General features: G+C 42.0%; 1 protein-coding gene across 15 annotated transcripts in view; it reads right to left on the bottom strand.

Annotated features, from left to right (window-relative positions):
• Window positions 1-16086, bottom strand: part of ANK2 (ankyrin 2) — a 381284-nt gene that overhangs the window by 245066 nt on the left and 120132 nt on the right. For 4 of the 15 annotated variants that reach the window (XM_069809019.1, XM_069808863.1, XM_069808756.1 and 1 more), the window contains exon 1: window positions 6680-6815. The exons of 2 other annotated variants lie outside the window; for them this stretch is intronic. In XM_069809019.1, coding sequence (XP_069665120.1) covers window positions 6680-6760 — 81 coding nt within the window. In that variant the 5' untranslated portion in view covers window positions 6761-6815. Of the gene's footprint in view, window positions 1-6679; window positions 6829-16086 lie in introns of those variants that run through there. 9 more of the 15 variants (XM_069807877.1, XM_069806997.1, XM_069806247.1 and 6 more) reach the window with 4 other exon arrangements.

Here is a 16086-nt window from a genome sequence, read left to right on the forward strand (position 1 = left end):
ATTTGTAGAGTGGAAAAACTTTCCTAGCCAGAAACGCAATCTAAAACAAAAACATAGCATGCCCAGTGGACGCAGAGACACAGCTGCACAAAACACACCATCTCTGCTAGAGACAGGCAGGTAAGAGAAGCAGAGAACCTGAGAGGGTGCTGATACACCCCCAGACTGCTGCTCAAATCAGCTGAATAGCCAGACCTCATGTACACATCTTGCTGAATGGTGACTGCCTGAAGAGAGAAATGGTCTGGTGTTGGCGCAATAGGTAATATTTAAAAAAGCAAAACAAAACAAACCTACAGAAGACCAAACAGAACACTCACTACAGGTATGTTTATAAGTATCAGACCTTCTCACTGACCTATGTTGTTGCTGAAACCCTTTTCCCAGATGCTCTTCCATCATAACACACACTGCAGCATAACCAGGAGGAGAGGAGGCAGACGGAGCGCACGTGGCTGCCTCCAGCACGGACCCCAACGTCCCCAGAGAGCCAGGACAGGCAGCTTTAAGCTGCCGCCTGAAAGCCCAGCTCAGCCTGTGTCACTGTTGGCCCGCAGGAACGCATGACAAGGCTGCGAGATGTGCAAATGCAATACAATATGTGTGATACTTGACAGCCCCAGGCACCCTGCAGGGAGAGAGGGAAGCTGGCTGGGGAAAAAGGGACTCGCTTCTCTGACTCAATTGATGTTTGCCAAACATTGGTGAAAATGAGCAAGAACTGCAAATGATAAAGCAGGAGCCCAGACTGCACGGCAGGCGGATGCAGGCTCAACACTTCACCCAGTTCTGTATAAAATTCACCACTCTTATCCAGATGATTTCCTCCTTGTTACCTTCACAGTATTTAATCCATGAAATATAACACTTGCACAAATCTGCCAATACACTAACTCCATCCCTTTGTAGCTTCCTATTACTCCATTAAAAAAAAAAAACCACCAACCTTTTTAAAAGCAATGTATATATATTAACTTCAAAGCCCACAATGAATAAACGTAACTTTATAAGTAGTTGTGTCAACCATAAGACTTGTTCACGGCTTGTTCCATCAATACAACGGAGCACAATAAAGCTTGAAGTGATCCTGTTACACTAGAACATAAAGAGCTAGAAAGGCCAGGCTCAGCCACGTGGCCAGTGTAGCGTTCGCCACATATCAAGGTGCCGCGATTAGATCACTGGTCAGCCCCAGACCAGGAAAAGAGACAGATAACACACACAGTGTGAGCGCCAACTTCCGCCTTTTATTGCGCAGTTAATTCCTTTTATACTAACAAGGGTAGGCGGGATTACAGATACATCATAAGGCTGCGACTAACCCTCTAACTTTCCATGACATCGCGAGATCTTCCGAATGCCGAACCCTACAGCCAGTATCACATACTCTGTCTTACACACTTTACCATGCTAGAAAAACAACCACGACGACAACACCAAATGCTGTAGTCCAGATGTTCAGCTGTATTGCCCATCATTATTTTCCCTGTCTCACTGCTGTAAGTAAATGGAAATTATTTCTCCAGAGTGTCAACCACCATGGGGCTGCCATGAGAGAAGCACAGGGCGTTGTGCTGATGCAATCATCAAAAGTGATGGTTGCTCTGTGGCAAGTAGTGACATAGAGATAAGGCGCTTAACCTCATAGCGGGATAAATACACCTCATTTTCGTTTTGTTACCAATGCACGTAACAACTAAAGCTCGAGGGGACAGGCAGGGAAGGAGAGAAGAAAAGACACATTGAAGCATTTGTAGCTCTAATGTTAGTTTTATACCTGGCACAAAATGTGCTGGAAGCCCTGTGATAGGAAGAAAAGGCAAAGAGAACAAGCAAAACCTGATCTCAATAATGCAAGAATATCAGCGGAGTTGCGTCAGATTTACGATAGCGCAAACCATATTGAAATGTAGTGCAGACATTTCAGAATATGTCTGGTTAGATCCCTAAAAGTCTCTTTACAAACCTGTCTCTTACCTCTATGACCTAAAAATAAGTTTGCCTTTCTCTCCGTTTATTCTCTTCTTTCCCGAGCAAATTCTAGCACCATTTCTCTGCTTGTTTGCGTTCATGTAAATTGGATTAACCCAACTGAAAGCAAGGCAGTTCCAGTTCTCTAAAACTGGTTCAGCTGAAAAAAAAAATGAAACCTTCCAGACTTACAGAAACTACGTTACTAGTAAAATTAACAAATATTGAACACCAGGGAGTTAGGTTAACTTTTAACTACCACTTTTGCTCTGTGATAAAGCCTTTTAGATATCCTGGTCCTGAACGAAAGACTGGTTTTCCTCATTAGCTCTTTCTGCCTGTTCAGTTTACTGTGTATCATCTGAAGGAAAAACTTCTTTCTTCTAAAACTAGAGAACGTGTTCTTAGAAGAGGAGGCATACTCTGGTTTTGTCTCGGATCATCAAACGGTACAGCAAAGAGCAGCATTGTCACAGCTATTCGTCTGTCACCAGTAATAATGGGATAGCAAGGGAAACAGCAGCAACTAGAGAAGACTAAATTAGACTTCGCAAGTGTGAAATGAAAGCAATTTAGAGGAAACACCACCCAGCAGATTGGAAGTGCTGTCATGCAAGCCCCCATACAGATTTTAGGGAGAGATGGACACTGGTTCAAATTTTTCTTCTGATGGCATCCAATTTTCCACTAAATTTAGTAGCTGGAAGAATGAAATAACCGGGTAAACAAACATTTTAGAAAACTTAAATAGCCACATTTACCATGAATTAAACCGTTATGTAATGTGATTACAGCACAGTAAATGACATAGGTGAAAACACAGGAACATGGGATTGAAAGGGACCTCCTTCAGTTGAATCTAGTCCAGTGATACATTCGAGAAATCGCATCTCATCCATAATTAATCAAGTTTCTCTTGGCTCTTTACCTGATTAAACCTATTAGAAGGCTGCTGAAGAGCCTCATTTCCTTTTCCCCTCAGATAGCCTTTTGCTTTAGCACGCTAAACCCAAGCTCTTCTATTTTTCGCGTAAGACAGGCTGTCTCCTAGCATTCCCTCTCTGCATGCTTTGTGTACGTTTGGATTCTTGTTCTTGAACATAGGTAACCAACGCCGCGCTTGTATTCCAAAATGGGTCTCAATTACCACATGCATGGAATGAATAGTCTTAAGTAATTAGAACTCACTAAAAGTATTAACTTGTACACCGCAATGATTCCATTAGCAAGTATACAACTTCCAGTGGAAGTACCTCACCCCATACATCCAATTTAATTTTTTCCATAGATACATTTAAAATAGGAGATGATGCTTAGGTTAGGAAAGAAGTCTCATTTGTGTTCCTTTAAATCAGCACTACAATTTCCACTGAGCTTTTTATAGTATGAGCTTGACTCCAAGCTTTTAATTTCTCTTAAATAATGAGCAATACAAGTGACAAGACTGGAATTCCACAATAAGCTAAAACAGATTATTTTTGCATCGACCCATCAATGGTGTGTGCTTTATGATCAGTGGGGTAAGAACCTGTGGTTTCTGGAAACCCCTTTGCCATCAGTGCTTTTAGTACTAGATACAGGAATATGCTTCATTTTCTACATGATGACCAATACTAGTCATCTTTGATCTGAAACACTCTACAATAAAAAACATCCTTGAAAGGAATTAAAGGAATTTGGCACTTAGGACACTTCACAATACACTTGGCAAAACACAGAAGGAGACGTCAAAAAACTAATGTATTATGAATTCATATTCACTTGCTATGCTACTCCTTCAACACGAATGGTACACCAGCTACCAAGACGAGAGGACCAATGCACACTGCTTTCACTGGGCTTCCGTGCAGTTACACCAGCAACAGAACAAGGCCGTTCTGTTCACTTCTGCCTCCAGGACGATGCATCCTATGCTCTCTAACACTAGAACCGGAGGAACACAGAAATTTAGCATGATTTTTTTTCCCCAGGAACACAAATTTTACCATATCCCAGTTATCATGTGGAGGCAACGTTCCACAGGGAAACTGGATGCAACCTTACCATTGGATTCACAAACCTATTAAGGCAGCCCACTGACTCACTGGAATGCACAAAGCCACAAGCATCACCACAAGAATTAAATCTGGATTAGGGTGAGTAGGCTTTTTTCTCCACGTTACCAAAATTTCAGGTTTTCCTATCCTGTATTAGGATGAAACTGAAGCCTTTTCATTTTCAAGTGCACACGCATAAAAAAAACCCTGGGGTACTGCTGAAAATTAGATAAAACCCTACATTGCTTCCTAGCTGGGACACCCTCCTGGAATATAGAAGATCCAGCTGAATGCTGTATCTGAGATGCGTTTCTCTCTGTCTCTCCCAATACATAGATCAAACTCATCTGGCTCAATTAATATTTAATTATCCACACAAAAGGGATCAACTTCCACAGAACAGATAGAGGGCATGTTGGATGGCGCAATGCAGCTTCGTTCAGCAAAAGTAGTTCAGAACCTGAAAACAGGCTACACTACTTTTGATTTTGGAGCTCCTGCACCTGGCACTTTCATCTCTGTTCCCAAAAGAAATTGTGCCTACTTAATCAAAATGCAAAGGAATTCAATCTGGAATTCTTATACTCTTGGCTATTCCAGGGTGTCTATTTCTCATTAAAAAAAAAAAAAAAAAAATCTATTTTTAGGTTTTACAAAAGTTATTCTTAGAATTTAAAAAGAATACTAAAGCCTAAAGCTGTATTTCCTCATAAAGCCACTAAGGGTAAAGCTTCAGCAGAGCTAATCCAATACCAGACCTGATGCACCAACATCTATTGCATCTAAACCGAGCGATTAAGAATTTTTTGGCTTACATTTACCAATTAAAAATGCCCAATTAATATTTTCTAGCTGTAAGATACAACTGTAAAAAAATACCCAAATATTCATTATGCTTTTTGAAAAATGAAGATACATCAGCTGTTAGAAGACTCTGAATATGGAGACTCAATATAAGAGAGGCTTTCTAAACATTCATTTGGCAGCAGCGGCATATACTTGTGTTTCAACCTTAAAAGGCTCTCGGCCACTTTACTTGGAAAACAATGGCAAAGCAAGAAACCACGTATAGATGGATAAAAAAGAGGAGAAGGAAACACCCACTTCAATTCCCTAGGTCTTCAAAACCTCTCCCCTGGTACGACATTGTTCCCAGGTTATCTAACAGTCAAATGAAAACACTGGGTATGCACTTGATCATTTGATTTTTTACTTCCTCATCTGGATTTAAACACCCCCACAAATAAACCCTTCAAATTCAGAGGTAAGTTGAAGCAAATATTCCCTCTGCTGCTTGGCTGTGCTTAAATATAAGGCCAACGTGCTATATAAAATCCCCCACTGTGTGGAGATCCAGGCAATATTCCAAGCACAATGGGGTGGGGTGAGGATGTTTTTGTTCAATTTCTTTCTTGGACTAGATTATCTCATACCCTTACCATTATACATACAGAATCTTCCCTCTGTGATAAAATGGGGACTAACGGTATCACCTATTACAAAACAGTTTTCCTTCACCAGGTCAAAACCCTTGCAAAAGTCCCCGAGTAAGCATCTGTTTGCAGCTCTACAGATTATTTCCATTTGTAGCAATTTGTCTTGCTCATATACCACTTTGGTTAAAATGCAAATTCTATGCAAAACAAGGGACTGCAGAATTCACGGGTGGATATACTTTGTATGGATTAAATTCTTCCTCATCCTGCAAGTAGTCCCAGACATTTCAGTGGGGTGACTGATATTCTATCAATTAAGATTAAGGGGTGGGGGGGAAAAACCGTAAACCAGTTTATGTCATAATCATGCAGAACCACAGACATCTTTCCTCTTCGAGGGAAGAGGAAACCCAAGCAGAAACAAATAGTTACCCACAATGAGAGCCATTAAAAAGAAATTACCTCAAGCAGGGGGTTGAGGGAACAAGCACACTATACCTTGCAAATCAACCATTTACGATAGAGACTGGACACACAGAGAAAGTGCCCTAAGAACTGGGTGTGGCTGAACAATCCACATTTTTACCCAGTTATTTTTCGTTAACATCGCTGAATTACCACAGACGGTACAAAAGCCGGCAACACATCTCTGCGTGCTTGTTTATAACGCAATCTAAGAAACATTTCCGGAACAGTAAACTAAAGGTTTATAAACCTGCATCCATATCGCTTGAAGAGGAAGCGGCAGAAGCCCACAAGCCAAGCCGATGCCATCGCACACAGGTTTTGTTTTTCCTCTGTCAAAACCAAGTGCCCTCTTACGGGGAGCACAGGGGAGCCCGCGCTGAGAGGCACCCCCTGCCTAAAGAAAGCAACCTCAACGCGACAAAACAGACAGCTGTTCACAAAAAAAAAAAGCAGCAGCAAGCAAGCAACAGCCCTCTGCTTAACCCCCCGGTTCGGATATCACAACAGCATCGATTCCCCCGTCCGGCCAAGGAGCCCGCCCCTCGCCTGCGGAGCCCCAGCAGGTCGGCTCCCGGGAGCGCAGCCCTTGTCCGCCCGCCTCGGCTTCCCCCGGGCCGCGGCAGCCCGCACTCCCTCCCTCCCTCCCCCCGAGCGGCTTCCCCGCGGCCGCCGGCCAGCCCGGGCTACCTGCCCCGGCCCCGCTGCCAAGGCCAGGGCGGGAGCCGCGTTCCGAGCCCCGCACCGCCGCCCGCCGGCTCCCGGCCCCACCTTCTTGGGTCTCTTCCTCCTCTGATTACCGCCGTTGCACTTCTCGCCGCCGTCGCTCTTCTGGGCTGCCTCCTCGTTCATCCTAGCGAGCGGGTTTGCCGGCGCCGAGCCGTGCCATGAAAACCTCCGGCCGCCCAGCCCCGGCCGAGGGTGGTGCCCGCCGGGGGCGGGCGCAGCGCCGGTGCCGGTGCCGTTGCCGTGGCAGCGGCGGCGGCGGGGCGGGGCGGCGGTGCCCCGGCCTCCCCCCGGGTGCCGGGGAGGGAGGTGCTGCTCCGGAGGGAGAAGCGCTGGTCGGGAACCGTGGAACGGTCGCCCACGCCCCTGCAGCGAGCGGGGATATCTTCCGCTCGGTGCGGTTGCTCGGAGCCCCCTCCAACCTGGGCGGGAGGGGTTCCAGGGCTGGGGCATCGGCCACCTCTATGGGCAACCGGTGCCAGTCACTGTCTCACCGGTTGTTCTCTCCCCACTCAAGGCGAGCTCTCAAACGGGAGAGTCTCATTGGAAAATGCACGCTATGCACTTCTAGTTCATCTGGCCGAAAGAACCACTATTGCGTGGCAGATTGGCCCTGGCCCGGTACACTTGTTGAGCAGAGCTTTGAGATTTGCTTTATTTTAATAGAGGAACCAAGAAACAAAGAGAAGCGTGGAGAAAAGAGGCTCACAACAGAAGGTATTTCCATCAAGAAAGGCTTGTGTCCTCCTTCCTCAGAAATGACAGAACAGCTCCTGAGAAGTCACCAGCACTTCTCCGTGCCTGGCGGCAGTCAAGGAAGGAACACCCGGAGCTTCCCCCATATCCCACGTCCCTGCGGCCCGAGGTGCTGCTCACGCACACACAGACACCCTCCTCGTCCCAAAACCCGTACACGCGAGCAAGGCATGTGGCCACAACTGTAACACCTCAGAGATGATTCACTGTCAGTATTAAAACAGACAATGGCAGTGCGATTGGCACAGCATAAGGCAGTAGTTTGTACTACTAAAATAAATCACCACCTCCTTGTTTTGGAAGAACAACACAGCAACTTTCACATGTAAATGCATGTGAGAACTGCAAATGTATTCTTCTGTTTCTTCTCGTGAATACCCTAAAAAGAAAAAAAAAATAATACTGTTCCACTTACAACTGAACAAAACAGCCAAGTAACTTGCCCTCCTTCTCAAACAGTAGCGAAGGCTGGGAACAAAAGAAAAAAGTCACTTTAACTGCTTACTCAGCAGAGGAGAGAGGTTGGAGAAAGGGGAAAGGACCCAACGAGGCATGAATACGCACTCCCACAATCACGCTGGCTGCTAACACAACGAACATCTGCAGCACAAAAACAATGTAAGCAGTGTAACAATCCGATAATCCTTTTTTTCTTTTTTCTTTTTTTTTTTTTTTTTACTTTAAGAGCGACTTCTTTGTTACTGCTAGCAGTAGTAAATTCTACACTAAAGAGAGAAATAACTCATGTAAAAGTAAAGGGAGCTACAAATCTTGAAGAAGGCGGGTGCTATACAACACTGCATCTGTTATGCCATAATTAGAGCTGCAATCACAGTCACAGCGAGTATTTTGGGGAAGACGTACAACAGTCATTTGTTATCAGCGTCAGACATTCATTGAAATCATTTGTGAAACCTGTAAAGATGTGGTTATTCTTTTAATTTACAAACGAGCCTACTCTGCACACAAATGCTGTTTTTAAAGAAAGAGGTCATGTCCCCTTTCACGTTTTAGTCAAATTTTGCACAAATTCATGCCCCTGCCCAGCTCGTTTTTCATACAAAACCCAGCCTTTTACAGTCTTTGTCTGCTATTTGTTTATTCCCACTAAGAAGTGATCCTTGGGTTAAGGTAGATTGTTGAAGATTGTGGTGATGATGTATTGTGGGTTTTCTTCTTACGATAATGTTTCTTGCAAAATTTAAAAAAAAAAATCACTGATATTTCTGAATGTAAATACGAAGAAAACAAGTCACATATGACAGTTCTGAAAACTCAGAGGTGACAGTGCAGTGCTGTAAATGGGATGAAGAACACAGTATTCTCACTCTCAGCCAAATTCATCACTTCTCCCTCTGTCCCTAGAAGAGATGGGACTTGCTACTGCATTTTTAATTCTATATTTATTTTGATCTTCAAGCTGGAAAAGAATAAAGAAACAGGATTGCAGGAGAATTCCATGACAGCCAAGAAGAGGAGCAGATTTTCCTCAGTGCTTGATGCTTTGTGGAAGGATGAGGTCCCTGGGAGTCACCGTAAGTAGCAAAAGGCCAGTACCCCTGGGAGGCAGCCAGTGCGAAGTGCAGGCTGTAAGGTGTGAGGAAGAAGTGAGAAAGGCAGTTTGAGGATTTTCAATTTCATCACGCAAGTTTTCTAGTTCTTCCTACTCCATCCTCACATAAGTCCATGCCAGGGTAAAAATACAGAGAGAATTAAGCCATGGTTAACTAGCAAGCTAGACTACAGAGTAGGATCCCTCACATTAAGAAACCAGCCTGTAATTGTCCATCGTGAAGCTGCACCTTTCTCACCCGATATTTTCTTTTTTTACTATCAGTACACGAGAGCTGCACTGCCACACCACTCCCTGTGAAGTCAAGTGTACGGTGGGACAGCGCCCACAAACAAAATACTGGAAAAACCTACTGTGACAAGTATCTCAAATACTTACTGATGAGAGCTACAAAACCAGCACAAACTCACACGTACAAATTTACTGAAGGACGACAACCTCATTAACCTTAACTGCTCTTAGCTCACGTCCCCAAATCCTGGGCATTCACCTTTGGCAACACAGTTTTAGGTGTAGTCAAAGCAAACAAATGCTTTTGCTCAGTAACAACACGTCAGTATTCTTCAATTCCCACGATCCCAGAAATCCGGCATGAAACCTGATCAACCTAACCTAACCAACCAGGCAATGGCGTGAATTGACAATAGGTCTAATAACTGCACAAGCTCAGATCTAATAACCACACAAGCTGTCTCAAAGAAATGCCCAAACACCCCATTAAGTCCTAAATATTCAAGACTGGTGAAGGCATTCTTCCTCATTTAAAGCAGTTAGAAAAAAAAATTACAGCACGTGGATTGCATTTCCTTGACAAAGCAAAATTTATTAGCTGAAAAGATATGTACACACAATCAAATTTCTAATATGGGGAATTGCACAGGAAGTAATTTTTAACTCAATTGAAACAGAGGGCTGAAGTCACATACATGATCACCCCTCAGCAGTTTATAAAAGGGATATTGTATCTCCAACCCATATCTATCAACCTACAGAACCCAGTGCAGGATCAATCGCTAGTAATTTATGATCAGGCAGTTCCCACGAAAGAAGGTTTAGATGATCAGGTAGATTGGGGCATGGAAACTTCCCACGGATATATCCTATCGGTTATGTTGTTTGAGGACTGTATTCATTACACCCAAGTCCAGGTGCTTAGCTCAAGTCCCTTAATCCACCTGACATTTGAATCGCATTCCCGTGAACAACCTCTCAGGTTAACAACGTACAATTACCTCCCTTCGTACAACTTTGACGAAGGGGATTCTAACCCGGCTTAAATTTACTGTAATGGAGTTGAAAAGAAATTGTGCACCAAAAGTGTGAAGCAAGTCTCCCTGAAAGTTCTTCAGCAAAGTGCTGGCCAGCCTCTCTGCGAGCATTACCAGAAACTTCTTGTAGTACATTAGCAGTAATAGCAGCAGTATTAAATGAATCCCTTCAATTTGGTAAGTGCAGTCCATCGGAAGGGCTTCCGTACTCAGTTTTGCTTGGGTGTTTTCCAGACCTAGGACCCTTACTCCCAAATGCATTCAGATCGGCATGTAAACCAAAGCCAGAGAAGAAGGTCCTTTTTACAACTGTTGGCAGATCACACTAGCCTGCACTGAGCTCCGTAAAGCTGCAGTTGGATCACTGCTGCTGTGTAAACTTTCAGGCTTAGAACTAGCTCAGGCAGGCAGTCACTAGCTTCCCCTTTTCTATCACAGAAGTCATGCTTTCCTAGTAGAAAATCACCTTTTTCTTCTTCGAGTCATTCCTTATGCTATCATTCCTGGTTTCTTGCACAGTTAAAAATTCAATCCTACGAGGCCAGCTCTGTTCCCACTCAATTCAACAGAAGCAGATCCATTAAATTTAAGATGTTGAAAATCCCACCATCACAACAAACAATGAAAATTAGAAATTTATCTTATAGTTAAACTAGGACTTTCTGTGTACAAACGCCTGATGGGAGAGTGTAAAGAAGACTGAGACAGGCTCTTCCCAGTGGTGCCCAGTGACAGGACAAGAGACAACAGGCACAAACTGAAATACAGGAAATTCCATTTAAACATAAGAAAAAACTTTTTAAACGTAAAGGAATGGATTACCTATATAGACTATGAATTCTCAATCCTTAGAAATACTCAAAACTTGACCGGACACAGCCCTTAGCAACGTGCCCTAGCTGACCCTGATCTCAGATGGGGATTGGACTAGATAGTCTCCAGAGACCCCTCCCCACCTCGACTGTTCTGTTATACAGAGTACATTGGAAATACAGAGCCTTGATTCTGCAGCTGTTATGAAGAGTGCATTGCTTTTAGTAGTTGTTAAAGGCATTAAAATATTCAGGTGTTCCGGCTGAGTAATTGCAAATATTGTAATTCTTAAAATGGTGACACCTATATTTTGTCAGTTGCTTCTATATTTAGCATTATTAAAAAAAAAGGCACAAAACCTCTAAATATCATGTGCAGTAAGTGCTCTGTATCTATTCAGCAGCATGCCACAGATGATCATGTGGGATTTTATCGACTTGCCCCTACAGGAGTTTCTGCTGGTTACCTTGAGCTGAACCCTCAGCTTCCATCTGTCCCACCCTGATAAGGGAAGAACAATAGAGCGAATCAGAGATGGAGAAAAAAAGCCATCTATGGTTTACCACTGAAATCATTGAGCCAAACTGTAATAGGAAAGAGTTAAAGTATGCATTTATCTCATTATACCAAAAAGTCTGAACAAATTATTTTTATGAGGAAATTAAGTTAAATAACACATATCACAGAATTAAGCATTTTTACACGCTTTTATATAACTGTTCCCTCCTCAATGAATACAGCTCAAAGAGAATCAGTAGCAGAGAAACAAAGGTGCAAGCAAGAAAAAAAAAAAAAGACACAAGAGACCAAGGAAAATATTTTTACCCTGCTCAACAAATAATCAAATCATTCCTTTTTAACTTGGCAGGCACATTTTATTTTTCTCCCCCCTATAGTTTGCTCTGTGTAAAAATTCTGAGTGAAATCCTGGCCCTGATAAAGACAAGGGGAGTTTCATTGTTGACTTCATCCAGCCTAGCCAACCATCACCATTTAAACACAAAAAACATCTCCCACTAATATAACGATCTTACTTATGCAAGGAGCAAGCAGGGCTTTTAAGATACAAAACTTGACTCTGACCACAGAAAATGTTTATTATTTTGTTTAATGCAAAGTGGATGCAAACTAATTTCTTCACTCAATTCTGTGTATTCCTTGCTATGAAAGGATTCATTTCTTGACAGAGACAGAGGGGATGAAACAACTAAAAGATCTAACTGGGCAATTCATATCAATTTAATTTCATTTTCCCCAGCATATCTTCCAATTATCAGCATGGAAAAAGAACTACAGTGGAAAACCAATGGTTTAACCACTTGTCAATAACCACTGCTGACAGATACTAAGCGGATTAACTGTATGGCCACAAACCCTTGGCTACCTGTGCCTGACTGAGAACACAGCAATAATCAACACAAGTATGACTTGAAAACAGAGGCCTGAGATGCAGTACAAGTGGGTGCCTGACCTGCTGAGAATCCAGATAGCTCCACTACAGGAGCTGAGCAGGACCTATCATTCCAGACCTTCGCTACCTCCAGCAAAATGCAGGATACAATCTTAATTTTCTTCTACCTAGTTGAGGATGGGACCAGGGAAGAGGAAGAGATAAAAAATATTTACAAGAAGAAAAAATGAGATTCTAGCCCAAATTATAACTCACAAAAACACCCCAAGTATAAAAAAAAAAAAAAAAAAAAAAAAAAAGCGCACAGCGGCCAGAGGTGGGTCAGTGTTTGTTTCTACCAATTCTGACTAATCTCCTAATAAGCAGATTCTTCCAACCATGTGTCATAGGTTTCCATTAAAAATAACCTGTTGTGTTTAAGAACTACTGGAATATTACAGAGTTTGCTTCTAAAACATGTGACAAAGTGATCTTTCTTGAATCTGGATTTATATTCCATAGCTACGATTGAATGAATCTTCTCAGGATAGTAAGACATCCAAGAACTACAAAAGCCACTTTCCAAGAAATACAGCTGAAGTGTACTTCCAAACCCCGTTTGAAAAGGAAACCCAAGAAAACAAAAAATCAACGCAAAATCCCAGCTCCGCTTCACTCCTCGTTTCGGACTTCAGCACCCGGGCCGTGGACAGCAGTAGGAAGGGAGCCCCCCCTCTCCCCAGCCGCCCTCGGAAGTTCTCTGGAGCCTCCCAACGCTGGCACGGCACAAAGGCCTGCCATGGCTCCTTTCCACACAGCAGAAAGACAGCAGATACTTCTGTGGCAAATACACTCGGGTGGACTCATTTCCCCAGATGACTATCTGTTGGAGGTAGCAATCGCAAAACAAAGACGATACCTAGCCGTGTGTTCTTGGCATAAAGCAACGATACGTAGTACCCTCTCATCATCCATCAAATATACGATCGTTGATGATGCACAGTAATACTGAAAATGTGTATTACAGAAAAGGTTCTTCTTTCAAAGGTAAATATTCCCACACTGTGAAAATTCCACATCTGAGTTTGATACTGTCAACAACTTGTATATGTGTTAAAAAAAAAAAGTATATATTTAATCACTTGGCTCTATTCCGTGTTGCTTCTATCTTCTAGGAAAGTGTCATTCCATGGAAGCGGCAACATACTATCAATGTTTAACATTTTTTAAGTAGGATTCTCAACAGTCTTTAAACACTGATGAAAGTCAAATCAGCAGTGCTATACTCTGGAATAAATCTGAGACTACCTATTCAAATAACCATTAAAAAGTAATGCAGTATGCAAATTTGACACTATCTTTTTTTTTCTAGAAAGAGTGCATTATTAACGTCAAGCCACCAAACTCACTAGACAAAGTAACGTCTAAAGAAAATTAACTTTAAAACAATTGGTCATTTTAATGAAACACTAACTTACTTTGTCCTTCAGTATTAACACCTCCTGTTTGCTGGGATTATCAAATATTTCTAGCATTATCTGCATTATAATTGTCAGCCAAGTTTTGCAGAGGTGCAACTGCATAGTTTGAAGTGCTCCACAAAACATGTATGCAGCAAAGATTCACATCCAAACTGATAGTCAAAACACAGATTTAAAAAATATTAGACTGGGGAGAAGAAATTCCTCTCCACACTTATAGTGTGCTGTAGATCAAACAAATTAAAATCTATGAACTGGATGCACCATTTTCTGCCCAGTGGGAGCTGCAAATTGATTGTTTGCATTATCCATCCATCTGGTAGTTACAATTGAGTGTATGTGACCTCGCATAACACCTCTGTTTAGAAGACATCAAACTTATGCAAGAGAAAAGGCTCTTAAGTACCTTGCAATTACCATGCTGGTCACATGCTCCATGGCGATTGCTATAGTAACCAGACACTTACCATGGACACTTTCTAGCTAGAAGCAGTCTTCCCTTATGCCTTGAATTTTTATTCTTTGGGTAATTGTTAATTTCTGGGGTTTTTTGGAGTAAAGGAGTTGAGGTTTTTGTGTTCATCTGGCAAAGCAAAGATCACCAGAAATGAAATCTGAAATCACTTATAAAGGAAAATTAGAATAAATGTTTATGTCACATGTTGTATAAAATACAGTATCTTGTATCATTTAACATGCATAAAATGCAAGAAAAATGTGTCATATTTTCAGCAGAAAGTAACAAAATAAAGAAGAATGGTTTTTTTCTTGCGAGGTACTCAAATGAGCCTCTAAGATTGAAATTATTATAGGTACATCTAGTAGTTATGATTGTTATATACAACCTTTTCTTGCTAGGTACTGCGTTCATTTTGTTGTAAGATATTCTGATCAAACTTCCGCCTCCGATTTAAGGCTTTTTTGATACTGTCTCAAGATGAACTCAAAATGCTCATCTGAAAGAGTTCAGCTATTAAAAATTTTACATTCATGTGCTTTGGATCAAAAACCACAAACACGGTAATAGGATTGCCAACACCGCGGGAGCAGAACCAGGACTGACTCTGGGAATGGCACCAGTGGCACAGGAGGAGCAGAAAAATTACATTGTGAGGTTGAAAAAGTGGAAATGGACAGAAAAGTCAGTGCTTCCTAAAGCCTAGTGTCCTCCAAAACTGGGGGGGAAAATCAAGATCTACAACCAGCAAATATTTTGAAACTCTTTAGACAAATTGTGTAGCGGCCCACATGCAGAGCATGAAGCTACTGCCATTATTACTAAGAAGGAACAGATGGTTGTCTACTGTTCCAGAAGTAAGGAAAAGTAAATAGCAATGGTATTCACGTAACCTTAATTCTACCTGTGTTAATGTATTATATAGTCTAATCATATCATTGCATATCTGTTATTTCACTATAACCACCTGGCTCAGTCAGGGCTTAGATGGTTACACCAAGGGATCAACAAGAGATACAGAGGGCATCTGTTATCTGATTTGCAATTTTTTTTTTTTTTTTTTTTTTTTTTTTTTTAAGAGAAGTTAAAAGACATGGTCTAGGGCACTGTAGGACTGGGAACAGGATGGTGGCTTCACAGCTAGGGCAACTGAACTTCACACCAGATAACAGGATTCATGCTGCTACATCTGTCCCTGACATCATACTTAATAGAAGACAGGTGCTTAAAAACAAGCTGTTCACAGTAAAGTTTCTCATTTTCTGGACACTCAGAGATCTTGCGATCTTTTCTTCAAAGGGTTAAAAACTCTCAGGCATAATCAAAGTCACAAGGACAGTTTACAAACTGGGATCAGTGAGAGGGAATACACTTACTCTGAAAAACAAAAGTCCCCATTTTCCCAAACTAAGGGTCCAAACGGTCAAAACTTTTGAAGATCATTTCTCTCTCTCTCTTTCAGCTTCCCATCTATTAAATAGGAATAATTGTGTCTCTTCACTTAACAGAAATGTAACGAAAATTAATTAATTATTTTTCAACTCTCTGGATATTACTTTGATGAGCACTATAGATGAGCCCCCAAGGGAATAATAATTCTATCTTCAAAGGGAGGTTTGAACAACACGTTCTAAATAAGGCCGAGGGCCACAAATCGAACAATGAGGAGGAAACAAGCTATTGAATAGCTGTTCATTAAACGCATGTCATCTAT

The sequence above is a fragment of the Haliaeetus albicilla genome, chromosome 1, assembly GCF_947461875.1.
Source record: "Haliaeetus albicilla chromosome 1, bHalAlb1.1, whole genome shotgun sequence".
NCBI lineage: Eukaryota > Metazoa > Chordata > Aves > Accipitriformes > Accipitridae > Haliaeetus > Haliaeetus albicilla.